The sequence below is a fragment of the Hyaena hyaena genome, unplaced genomic scaffold, assembly GCF_003009895.1.
Source record: "Hyaena hyaena isolate Hyena2069 unplaced genomic scaffold, ASM300989v1 scaffold_314, whole genome shotgun sequence".
Taxonomy (NCBI): domain Eukaryota; kingdom Metazoa; phylum Chordata; class Mammalia; order Carnivora; family Hyaenidae; genus Hyaena; species Hyaena hyaena.
The window spans coordinates 691,552-705,078 of NW_024080947.1; the positions used below are offsets into that span (position 1 = coordinate 691,552).

Consider the following 13,527-nt stretch of genomic DNA (forward strand, 5'->3'; position numbering starts at 1 on the left):
CATATTTCATTAACTTTAAGATATCTATAGTTTACAAGTCAGTACCATATTAGTTTCAGAGCTGAATATAGAAAGAAAATAACTAGGAAAAAAATTTTTGATCTTCCCTTACTAAGCTCTCCCACTGTGAATAGAGGGAGAAATATAATGGTATAAAATAGAGTAACATTTTTCATTACTTATTTCTTGTAGGAATCTCCAACTGCCTCAAAACCCTGCTTTCCTGAAAATGAAACTTCTCCCTCTTCACCAAAGCACCAAGATACAGTTAGTATGATAGTGTATAGTATAATATAGTCCAGTAATTTCGATCAGTTTCGATAAATTAATTTTCTCTGAGTGTAATGCTTAAATATTTCCTGGGCTTCTGTTAACTTTCTTTGGTTTTTCAGATAATAATAATAATTAAAATAGGTTTAAATTAAGAATTTAATCAGATTTTACAGACTTAAAAGCCCCCTTTTTATGCAAAATATGGTATCTTCATGATTAAATATGTACCATATTAGTAGGTGACAAATTTATATTTGGTTTTTTAAAATAAATATAAAATCCCTGGAGAATACTGTCAAATTATACTTTATTCTTTTTTCCTCAGGACAGCAGTCCAAAGGTAAGCAGTGTTTCCCTTCTTCCTAATGAGCATAGATCCCACCTTTGTTCTGTGCCGTACAATTCAGTGCTGGGTCTGTGCCAGAAGGATATTAGTGATCTGTAACTCAACTTTAAGTTTGCCCTAAATCGAAAGCTCCTGGTGACTTCTCCTCCGAGACCTGGTTTAACTGGATGAAAGTCTACTTAATCTGTGTATTGCAGTCTCTCCTAGTCTTTTCTATATTGGACTGGTCCTGCTCCACCCCTTCAGTGGCTTTTCTTTTCTTTTAGAAGGAAGATCAGCATTTAATGAGACTCCAAGACTGAGCATGCTCCAGCCTCACCTCATACTTCTGTGTCCTCCTCTTCCCTCCTTGCTTGTTTTCCCTCCGCTGCAATGTACTTCTTTCCTCAGAAGAGCCTGCTTTTCAGCTCAAGGTCCTTCCTGCCACATGTCATTCCTCTGTCCACTGAACCGTTTCTCTCCCATGTCTTTGCCTGTTAACTTCTGTTCCTTCATTAGAGTTCAGTTCCAGTTTTGCGTCCTCAGAGAATTTCATTCAGATCTTCTAGATTTGGTCAGATTTCTCTGTAATACTCTTTGTAGCGTATATTTATATGTTACTTGATTATAGAAAATAGAATAACACTTTTCATATTTTATTTCTTGTAGAAACCTTAAACCCTCTGTGTGTGTCTTCCCTGCTAGACAAAAGCTTTATTAAAGCAGGAATAGAGTAACCTCAGTACTTCTGTGTACCATTTAGTAGATTTTCAGTAAATATTTATTGAATGAATACGTGAAACTTTTAAAAGTTTTTCAAAGACAAACTTGTTACTTCCTTATGTTATGAAACTATAGTAGACTTATTTCTAGGGTACTTCTGATTTTTTTTAGAGGCAAAGGCTTCCACAGATGCCATTTTATTTTTGTAACTCTTTCTCCATTTCCTCCCTGATCTTTTATGTTTCATATCACATGTTGCACACATTTCCATCTGACATCCATTGTCAGAGTCAAGACTGACTGTATAAGAGGGCTTGCCAGACTAACCTTAGCATAATAATGGTTTCTTCTCTTTTATTTATTTACTTTAATGTTTATTTATGAGAGAGAGCGAGCAAGCGCGAGAGAGGCGCGAGTGAGCGAGCGCATGCGAGTGAGGGAGCAGGGGAGGGGCAGAGAGAGAGAGAGAGAGAAACAGAATCTAAAGAAGGCTCCGGGCTCTGAGCTGTCAGCATAGAGCCCAATGCAGTACTCGAACCCACAAACCGTGAAATCATGACCTGAGGCAGTCTTAGCCTCAACTGATTGAGCCACCCAGGTGCCCCGTGATCTCTTCTTATTTTCCTGAATTTCCAAATTTCTTACTGCATCGAATAGTGTAAATGTTACCTCCTATATCCCTCATCTCCCTACTAAGGTTTTAAACTCCCAAGGGATACATAGTAACTACATTGTTTAGTTTCTGTTTTCCTTTTGCATTATTTAACATAGTACTAGACACATAAACATTAAAGATAAAAGTGAAAGTGACTTTAGTGCTGGTGTCAGGATTAGTGTATGAATCTAAGGTGTTGTTAACTCTAATACTCTTTATCAGTGCATCTAGAAAAAAGCAAAAACCCTTTCTAACTTATTTTAAATATAAGTAATACATAATTGTTGAGACCTTTTAATAAATTATTTACATTTTGGTTAAAGCCAGTCTCTAGGTTAGACTAGACACACGAATTTGCAAATGTTTCACATAGAGTTAAAAGAACAATTTGCAAATTGTTTACCAAACAATTTACCCCTTTTCTCCAGTTTGAGAGACACTAGACCATCCTGGACTTACGGTACCCCCCAATGGTCATCACAGGGAACTGTCTCACCAGCATTTTGCTCTTTCATTCTTTTATCTTCCAGTGAAAAGTTGAATAGGTTTGTTAATCCTGTGTGACTCCATTCTTTTTTTCACATAATCACACAACAGGAGTACACCTCTTCCATGCCATCTTGTCCCTTTCCATTGAGGCTTTGCCCTCCTTGACTTTTCAACCTTTGTTGGCCCCCAACTCTCTCTCCTCAACTTGTGTTCTTTCCACCAAGTCTTACCTGCCTTTCCCACTCTTAATGGGTTAATACAGGAGATATCTTTTCCCTCTTTGTGAGTTAAAATCTGGTTAGTATAACGCCTTAGCAGTAAAAAAAAAGAAAGCTACAAATTTAGGAATGAAAATAATAGTGTAATCAGTGTTAGCTTCCTGATGTCATCTTAAAATCTCTGCAAATTACCCATCTATCTCTTCATACCCTGTTTTGTTTTTATAAAAGGCTTTTACTGAAATGTAATTCATATACTGTACAATTTACCCACCTAAGTATACAGTTAAATGGTTTGTAGTGTATTCAGATTTGTGTAGCCATCATCACAGTCAATTTTAGAATATTTTCATCACCTCAGGAAGAAACCACATACTATTTGGAATCACTCCTCTACCTCCATGTCTCACCCAGCCCTGAACAACTTGGAATCTGCTTTCTGTCTCCCTAGATTTGCCTATCCTGGACATTTAATGAATGGAATCATAAATTATGTGGTCATTTTTGACAGGCTTTGTTCACTTAGCATGATATGTTCACTTAATCTCTTCTAATTAAACCAGATTTAAAATTCCATCCCTCATAAATTTTAAACATGTTCATTTTTTTTCTTGTTTCATTTCCATTCAAGCGCATTATTGTTATTTTTCATGGCCCCTTCAAATCCTTTTTTGGCTTTTTGAAAGGACCAATGTTCTATTTCTGTGTAATATAAGTACAGTATGGATTAAATAGGTGTGGGCTGATCTAAGAACCCAATCTCTTTCCCCGTGTGTCTGTGACAGATGTGCATTTTATTTTTTTAGGTTTTTATTTAAATTTGAGTTAATTTACAGGATAATATTAGTTTCAGGTGTACAATATAGTGATTTAACAATTCCATGCATCACCCAGTGCTCATTGCAAGTGCCCCCATCCTCACACCTACTCCTTTCTGGGAACCGTCAGTTTGTTTTCTGTAATTAAGAGTCTGTTCCTTGGTTTGCCTCTCTCTCTGACTTTCTCTTTTCTCACTTCCCTTTCTTTTGTTTTCTTAAATTCCACATAAGTGAAATCATGTTGTCTTTCTCTGACTGACTTATTTTGCTAATACTCTCTAGCTCAATCCATGTCACTGCAAATGGCAAGATTTTATTTTTGTGGCAGAGTAATGTTCTAGACAAACGTGCATTCTGAATACTGAATAAAATTTTAGAATAAATAATTTGGAAACTTAAGTTTTTGATCCTGTATTTCTAATTATGGCATTAAAATGCATTGGGAAAAGAATATTTCAACACTTTAGTTAAAATATTAGTGGACATATTTGCTCTTTTTTTCATTGAATAATACTATTCTAAAGCATTTTTAAAAACATGACTTAAACATCAAGTTTTTAAACAATGTTTATTTATTTTGAGAGAGAAAGGAGAGGGGAAGAGAAAGAGGAGAGAAAGAATTCCAGGCAGTCTCCACACTTAGCATGGAGCCTGACATAGAGCTTGAACTCACGAATCGTGAGATCATGACCTGAGCCAAAATCAAGTCAGACACTTAACCAACTGAGCCACCCAGGTGCCCCTGAACATGGAATTTTTTTTTAAAAAACAATGGTTCTTTAAAATATTTTTTATTGAGGTGAAATTCATATAGCAGAAAATTAACCATTAACTATTTTAAAGCACAATATACGATTATATGGCATACATACATTTATAGTGTGTGCAGTGATTACTTCGGCCTTGTTTTCAGGACATTTTCATGACCTCAGAGGGTAACCCACACATTCACCCCACACTTCCCCATCACTTTTTCCTCTCCCCTGGTAACCACTAGTTTGTCTTCCCTCTGTGTCAGTTTACCCGTTTTGGAAGTTTCATCACCCTGGTTCTTCAACCACTGTATCATTGTGCAAAGTTACTTTACTCTGTATGAAAAAGACTTATTACATGAATAACTGAAGGTAAGGATTTTGATGGGTTATATTGAGTTTGGTATATAATAATTGTTAGATTGGGAATGTCTGTTTGTAATGTCTGTTTTACTAAAATGAATGCAACATTGATTAGAAATTCTGTATCCTGCTTAGGCACCTGGGTGGTTCAGTCAGTTAAGCGTCTGACTTCAGCTCAGGTCGTGATCTCGTCGTCCATGAGTTCGAGCCCTGCATGAGGCTCTGTGCTGACAGCTCAGAGCCTGGAGTCTGCTTCAGGATCTGTATCTCCTCTCTGCCCCTCCTCTATTTGCACTCTGTCTCTTGTTCTCAATTTCTCTCAAAAATAAATATTTTAAAAAAAATTTTTCAAAAAGAAAATATTCTGTATGCTGCAAAGTGACTATGAACGTTTAGAAATTTTCCTAGATTACTCCCTAGGACTGATATTTTATTGTTTGCTTGCCTTATAGGATAGGGTAATGTAAGTATAGTTTTTGATTAAAATGTAACTATATTTTGCTAGTTCTTTATTAAAACACATCTGCTTATTTTCAGTATGAAGTTTCCTTTGAAGTATAAACTATATTTAGATTCAGAAATGTTTGTGTGTGGATATGGACATTTTTTGTAATACTTAAGATATTTTTATGGAGTCATTTTAGTAAATGACACAAAAACATTGGTTGCTTTTGAATCCTATTACGTAGAGAAAATATATCAAATAGTATGATAAAAATCTGTCTAAATTTTCCCCAAATCTCTCAACTTATATAGCCAAACCTATATTATTCATCTACCTACCCAGCACTTTTATGTTAAATTCAGAAACATTAGTGTTAAAAGTTAAAGCTTTATTTTCTCTATCACTGACCTTTTATATTTCTTTCTTGTGATAGCACTGCTAATTTTGGTTAATTTTGCCTCAACCAGGTACATATCACACACCAACTACATGCTAGGCACTGGTTATACATCTTGAATACCAACTACATGCTGTAGGCACTGATCATACATTGAGGAACACAATACATGTGGTCTGAACGTACAGCCTAATGACAGAGACAGTGAATAAGTAATAGATATGTAATTGTACTTTGCATGAAGTACAATGAAGGGAACAGACTGGTGGCAGTGGTAAATAATGGGAGGGTGGGGGACCTCCTACTTAAGAGTGGTCTGGGAAAGCTTTTCTACAAAAGTGTCCTTGAAACTGAGATACTGCCATCTGCCCAGTTGTTCAAGCTTGAGAGTTTTCCTCAGATCTTTCCTCTTACCCTCATATGTAAGTCCCTGTCAATTCTGTCTTCTGAGTCTCTTGAATTTGGCCCCTCATCACTCACTCACTGCCCTAGGTCAGGCCTTTACCGTTTCTTGTGGTAATTAATAGAATGTATTCTGGCTGGTTCCCAGTTTCGCCATTCTTTCTTAGTTCATTCTTTCCACTGCCTCATTTCTTTGCTACTTCACCTCACCAAGTACTTTGAGGGAACTTAAACGCTCTCAAATATGATATGCTCTCTTTAGGTTTCTGTACCTTTGTACCTTCTGTTGTTTTTATGTCTTACTATTAACCATCTAAGTAACCCCTGTTCCTTAGCTCGAGAGTCTCCAGGAAGCCTCTTCACTCCTCCTTTCTTTCCCAGGTTAAGTTAGAAACAGCTTTTTCATAACACTTACCACATTGTGTGATAGTATTTTTGTATTTATATATTTTGAATTTGGCAAATTTTGTTCTTATTTTATGTTCAAGTTTGGTTAGAGCATTTTTACTTGGGTCTTGATCCCTGTGAGAATTTCCTGAACATTCTGGACCCTTGAACAATGTATAGACTATCCACACACAATTTTATACCAGTTTCAGTCCATCCAGTGACTCAGGTAAGAATCTCTGATTTAGAATGTCTCTCTCATCCTTCGGCTTATGCCTTCTGTCACTGTTGCTGTTTCATTTTTCTTCCTGTTTTGAATACACCTGTGCTTCCCTCATGCCTCAGCTCTTTTGTTCCACACAACTCCAGCTTTGGCATTTTTATAGGCTTGACTCCCTCTCCTCTGCTCTTCTAATTCTTGTATCCCCTAGCTCAGATAAACAGTGCCCTCCTGGCAGATGTTGTTAATTAGTTTCTGTATCATTGAAAGAGTTTCCCCCCCCCTCCCTGCTCCTGATAGTAAATTGGGAATGTTTTTACTTACATGTGCATACTTAAAATTGTGTAATTGATGTTTTTGTTAAGAGGAAACAGAGAGCTCCTTAGAATCTAAGGAGATCTAACCTATGCTTCATGAAAAAATTATAGTAAAACTTCAGATGGTGTTTCCCAAGTTTTCAGTATACTGCAACTGATGAACATTAACTAACTTTATCAGCTTTGTCTATAGATGAGAAATTTTAGCATACTATACAAAACTTTCAAACATTATTTTTAGACATTATTGAGAAAATAGTCCACATTATGTTTATCACCCATACTAGAAAGATTTATCTTTTTCTAATGGAAGTACCTTGAGAAAATAGCTGAGGGATAAATTAAGTAGAAATAAATTCTGAATGGGAATATTCTGTCTGTGTGTGTGTGTGTTTCAGTTGAAGTAATTTGCTAGTCATATACATACAATGCTTACTAATCTGGATGATTGCTGTGGACACCAACTCATTTTGATTAAATCCAGTTGAAGATTAGAAGCTAAAGCAATGAGAAAGTGTTCCCTTTCTTCCACCAGGAAGATCACATTTAACTTCAGCAAAATGGCTTTTTGCCTTCATGGGGTTTGATGATAAAGCTGTGTCACTATTTGACATCAGCTACTATATCTGGTTTGTCCAGAGCCCAATTCACCATCTGGTAGTATGTTTAATGAAGCACATACTGAATTTTTTAATGCCACATTAAGGCCAGTTTTATGCATAGAAACATTTACTTTTGAGTAATTTATTTATACAGTTACTTCATTTGTTTTATTTAGTTATTTTTGTATTCTGACAGAACACGTTAGTATCTTAAATAATTTTCAGACCATATTGCTGTAAAATAATAGCAAAGCAAGTAATTTCTTTTTGTGGTATTTATCATTATAGCATTGTATTGCTTTCTTTGAATAGGAAGTCATAAATCATTTTCCCAGTGCTGACTAGTGGTGTTCATGTGAAACCTAATTTGATAGCAAAGTACTTTATGGCTGCTATGACTTGAGAAGAAGAAAGGTTTAATTGTAAAATTGCTGAAAATAACTTTACAGAAGTATTAGGAAATTGTATTCCTAACGTACTTTAGAACTAAGCATATTATATACTACCCTTTTTTTAAGCTGATTTTTAGAGTACCAGATCATTTTGACTTAATCATATATAAGAATATGGATCTTATTGTCTAGATGAGTGGTGTATAAATGGTATTGTTCTGTTCCATAGGGTCAAGAAAAATATGGATTATTAAATGTAACAAAAATAACTGAAAATGGGAAAAAAGTTCGGTGAGTACAAAAATCATTAATATTCTGACATGTTTTATTTGATTGAAATAATTAAAGTCTATGAATATAGTTATAGTAGAAATGATTAAAAGGTTCATAAGAATTTTAAATAATGTATTTTCTAGTATAATGTATGGAGGATTGTCATGAAATATATGAAAGTCTCCTTTTGTCTTGACATTTTTGAAGGTAATACCAGATTCAGAGGTGATAAAGCAGAGAAATCTGAACAAGCATTAGCTTCATTTAAAATTTTTTTCAATAAGTAATAAGTGCACCTGATTAAAAGAAAAAACAAAGATACACATAATATTTAGCCAAAAGTCAGTCATGAGTTCCCTTCCCCAGAGGCAACTAGTTAATTCTAATGAGAAGTAGTGTTTTCCTCCAGAAATAGAAGATATGTACATCTGTATATGCATAGATTAATTTTTTGAACAGTCTTTGAACCGTTTATTTTGGAGATGGTTCTATTTCATTCATGTAGAGCTACCCATTGTTTTTAACTGCTGAAATATTGTGTGGCTGTACCCTAGTTTATTTAACCTTTATTTGCATGTAGGTAAATATGCCTTGTCTGTTGATAGACATTTAGAATGTTTACGTTTTTTTTTTTTTTGCTATTGCAAACAGTATTACATATATATTACATCATACATAGTTCATTTTGCAAGTATGTAAATATACCTATAGAATAAATTATAAAAGTGTAATTGCTAAGCCATATGCAGTGGTCATTTTGATAGTGTTCCAAATTATGCTCTAAGGCATTGAATCAGTCCATACCTCTAATAGCAGTGGATTTCTCCACACCTTTGCCAGTTCAATATATTGCCTACTTCTTTGATCTTTGCTAATAGAGATTAGAGAGAAAATGGTATTTTTGTCTTACTTTCTAATGTGGTAGAATATCATAAGCCATTTGTAGGTCTTTTTTTTGTTGTTGGATTGTTACTTCATCACCTTTGTTTATCTGTTAGGTTGCCCTCTTTTTTGGTTAATGTGTAGTAACTCCTAATAAGTCAAGGAAATGAACTCTTTGTAACCTAAGTTGGATTTTCCCCAGTTTTTAAAAACTACTAAAATGCTATGATTTTATAGTCAACAGAGATCAGTCTGTTGTGTAAAGAAGAGCTTAAAATTTACATATAGTAGAGTTTTTAAAATTTGCTTTAACTGAACTGTCTTTGTCCCATTTTAGTACTTGGAAGTTTTTCTTTTAAGTGCTCTGAAATAGCTTTACAAATACTACAGTTATTCCTTAATTGTTCTTTGGGTGGAGTCACTTGTTAATTGGGTCTTTATTTTTCCCTTTTCTCCCTTTTGGGCATGTGTAGTGTTGATAGTTTTTTGGCCACTTTCTCTTTTTGTTGTTTTTCCTGTGGTAATTAGTCTTTTAGATTTTTTTACTTTTTTTGGAATACTTTTGGTGATTTATGTTTTCTAAGAAAATCATCCATTTCATCATCTTCAAATTTATTTATGTAGAGTTGAGGAAAATAGTTTTTTAATTTTGTGTATATCAAGAGTTCTCAAACATTTTGATCTGAGAACCCCTTTAAACTCTTAAAAATTACTTAACGCTGCAGAGAACTTTTGTTTATGTAGTTATAGCTATAGATATTTACTTTGAGAAGTTAAAACTAAGAAATTTTAAGTATTGTAACTCTTAAAACTAATAACCCATTCTGTGTTAACATGAATAACATTTTTATGAAGGAAAATGCCTGCATTTTCCAATACAAAAGTTTTCCATGAGAAGTGTGGCATTGTTCTACATTTTTGCAAATCTTTAATATTTGGTTTGATGGAAAACAGCTGGATTCCCCTCTCTGCTGGAAGCCGATCTGTTGTGACACACTGTTTTGGCTGAAGTATATGAAGAGAATCCTCCCTTTCATATAGAACGCTGGCAAAGGGAGGAGTAGTTTAATTGTCTTCTTAGGTAATTGCACACAGTTTCTGCTACACCCAGACTCCACAAGTGTTAGTTGCAGTTAGTGAACTTTCTTACTTCGTCATGTCAAATTCCATCAGTCTGTGTTGCACTTTGAATGAATCTTTACCCATGCACAATTTTGTAGCATCTTTTGGATCATTTGGAAAATACTGATTCACTAAAGTTTGCTGATTTTTTTCAAACATTGACATATTTATAATACCAAAGAATCACAAATCATTATGTATTGGAAAATTGTCAACTCAAAATGACAGGCCAGGTTTTCCAAAATTCTATTTTCCCTTTGAAAGCTTTAATTTTTTATTGTCAACAAATATTATCATTTAAATGACACGCTCACTTTATTTATTTTTGAGATAATGTCTACATGCCAAATGCTCAAGTCTAAATAATCATAGGGTGATCATCAGTCTTTTTTTGTTGTTTTTTTTCCCAGGAAAAATTTCCTGGGGGAAAACATGTGACTAATTCTGCTTGTAACTCAGTCCCACGAGTGCTTCAGTCTTGTATACAACTGTTGTTAATTCACTGTTTAATATGTATCCAGTATTCTTAGATATGTTTACTAGTTGTACAGTTTTTCAGATTTTGATAACTAAATTCAAAAAGTTTATTTAAAGTAGAAATATACTAATTTTTGTATTTTTCAGAGAGGGTCAGATGTTCTCTGTAGAAATAGAAGATTGAGTATAAAATAAATTTACAAATAAAAATAAATCTCTTCAAAATATCCAGATCCACACAAAATAATAAAATGAAATGAAAATAAAGTGATGACATAAGGATCAAACGTCTATCAATATCTCTGCTCCTCTATTAAAAGAAAAAGATACTCAGACTGAAGCACAAAACAAAACCTACCTAAATATTATAAAAGAGATATCTGAAAAATAATTCAGAAAACTTAAAAACAAAAAAAAACAAAAAAAACAAAAAACATGTCCAAGTATTAAAAAGTAAAGCAAGAATTGGGATCTTGATAGCACACATGTTCAGTTCGGAGGGAAAAGAATTAAACATTACAAAGATGGGGACCTAAGATGATAAAAACCATGGCTAAATCCACAATAAAGATCTAATACTTAGGAATAGCCATTTGCCAAATAAGTAGCATTAACAACCATAAGCAAAAACACCAGGAAATAAAAGGAAAAATAGAAACTCAGTAGTAGTAAACTTATTTTACTTTGAATCCATGAAGTTCAAGTATACATAAAAACTAATAAAATAGGTCTAATTGATAGATACTGAGTTCTACTTCTGAAAAAGGAGAGTAAACCTTCTTCTGAGTACCCATAGAGTTTTCACAAAATTGGCTGTATGTTTGGCAATAAGGTAGGCCTAGTAGACATATTTGACATTCATTTTAGCCTGCCAGGAATTGAATTCCCTTCTAAGGTAAATATTGGTTGTTTCTGAAATGTGGATTAAAGAAGAAATAGGGACTTTTCTCTTTATACTTTTTTCTTTATACATTTTTATATTTAGAGTTTTATATATGTGTTAATTTTGTAATTTAGGATAATAATTTCATCTTAGTAACCTCATTGATCAATGAGTATGTAACTTATTGTATACTTATAGTGTACTTAGTATCTGTCACATTGTGTAGCCTTCTTAGGGGAGGGGAGAATACCAATAAGTATAAAACAATGTGTATCTATAAAGAATTGGGTGAGGTGGGCATGTTTGCCTAACTTTTAATCATGGATAATTCTTGCCAAATAAAGGGTTTAGTTCATGTTACTTTAAAAATGAATTCATACCCTTGATCACAAGTGTGCTGGATTAGTCCATGTGAACATAATTAGGTATATAGTTATTCTGATAACTTTCTATTTCTATTATCTTCATTCATGGGGGGCCTTTATGGTCAGTTTGGGACCATAAAATGTATGTAATTCCAGTAGCAGTATATCTTCAGTAAATACAGTTAGAATGTCATAATGAGTGTGAATTGTGGAAAACATTGTTAACTTAAATAGGCCTTAATATTTTAAATTCAGTTGGAAAAACTGAGTAGCAAAGTTTTAGTTGGTCATCTTTATAATTACAGAAAGAACTGGCTGTCTTCTTGGGCTGTGTTGCAAGGTTCATCTTTACTCTTTACCAAAACTCAAGGAAGCAGCACAAGTTGGGTAAGTTTTTCTTCTCTTTGAAGGCTTTATACATTTTTATACATTTTATAAATGTATATGTGGAAGGTATTGTACCTGAATCTCATGAAGTATTTCAAAGTTCTTCTATCTGTGGCTGGTATGCAAATAAAAGTAAATGAAGTTTTTTAAAAGATACATTTTGATTCATTAATAAGAGGGCTGTTTAGAAGTCTGATTAGTTGTATTATTTAAATCAACAAAGTCTGTTTTATCCATCGAACTGAAAGGTGAGCTTTTACTTGGACATTATAGAACAAAATATATCTCTTGATTCATCTCTGGGATGTTATAGGTTTCCCCTGCTGTCCAAAACCAGAGCACTCCAATGAAACCTTCCTAAAGCATAATTTATATGGGAAAAATTTGAGCATTCCTAGTCCTCCTTCCCTTTCAAAAAAAACATCTTTTAGGCTTTTCTGATACCTTAGGAAATATCTTGCTAATGGATGCACAAACACGCTAAAGCACAAATGCTCACACAGTCAAAACCATTGTAAATTGATGCTCAGGTATTAGTGTGGTTCCCTGAGAAGGAGCCGGGGGTGTGAGCTGCCTCCACAATTGCTCACTGACAACAAATGCCGAACGCTATTTTCACTTTCCACCTTTTTTAATGAAAGTGAAAATACTCATCAGATTTGTATTGGTTAGCAAAAACAGGTACTCATGTAGGTCTTTTGTAAAAGCAAAGTGGTGTAACACAACTTCAGAAAAGCAGAGGACACCTGTAAAAGTTCTCTTATGCTTTGTGGCTTTGCCAATTCAGATATTTAGTCAGAAAATAAACAGTAATGTTTCAAGCCCCACCTTGAATTGTGATCTGATCCTTGGATTACTAGTCAGTGATTATATATCTGTATGTCAGCCAGCATTTAGAAGAATAAGTAAATGTCCAATTACTTGTGGGATTTTTGAAGTTTTTTGTATATCTGAGTGTTTGCTATTGTTATTCCTTGGTTAATTTGTATAGAAATATTAAAAATCACAACTTGTGACATATAATAGCTAACACTATTTGAATGCTTAATATGTATCAGGTGCTGTTTCAAAGGCAGAAGATTGTGCATACATGGTCCTTTTAAGTCTGAGATAGTTACTGTTTATCATCCCCACTTCCCTTGTTGTAGATGAGAAAATGAGGTGTAAAACAGTTAAGGGGCTTGCTGAAGGTCATATAGCTAGCTAAGTGGCAGAACTAGGTGGCATTTTGTCTCCAGAGTCCATGCTCAGAATATTTCCAAACATCTTTGGTCATTGAGTTTGAAAAGTCAAGCTTAAATAGAATTTAAAATGAAATCAATCTAATGTCTTTAGTCTGCTCTATATCCTACCTTAACCA

At 34.0% G+C, this 13,527-nt stretch overlaps 1 protein-coding gene across 4 annotated transcripts in view; it reads left to right on the plus strand.

Annotated features, from left to right (window-relative positions):
* Nucleotides 1-13,527, plus strand: part of ARHGAP12 (Rho GTPase activating protein 12) — a 120,572-nt gene that overhangs the window by 87,394 nt on the left and 19,651 nt on the right. For 2 of the 4 annotated variants that reach the window (XM_039248666.1, XM_039248669.1), the window contains 4 exons: nt 193-267; nt 599-613; nt 8,008-8,069; nt 12,086-12,167. In XM_039248666.1, the coding sequence (XP_039104597.1) occupies nt 193-267; nt 599-613; nt 8,008-8,069; nt 12,086-12,167 (234 nt within the window). The remainder of the gene's footprint in view (nt 1-192; nt 268-598; nt 614-8,007; nt 8,070-12,085; nt 12,168-13,527) is intronic. The other 2 variants (XM_039248667.1, XM_039248668.1) reach the window with 2 other exon arrangements.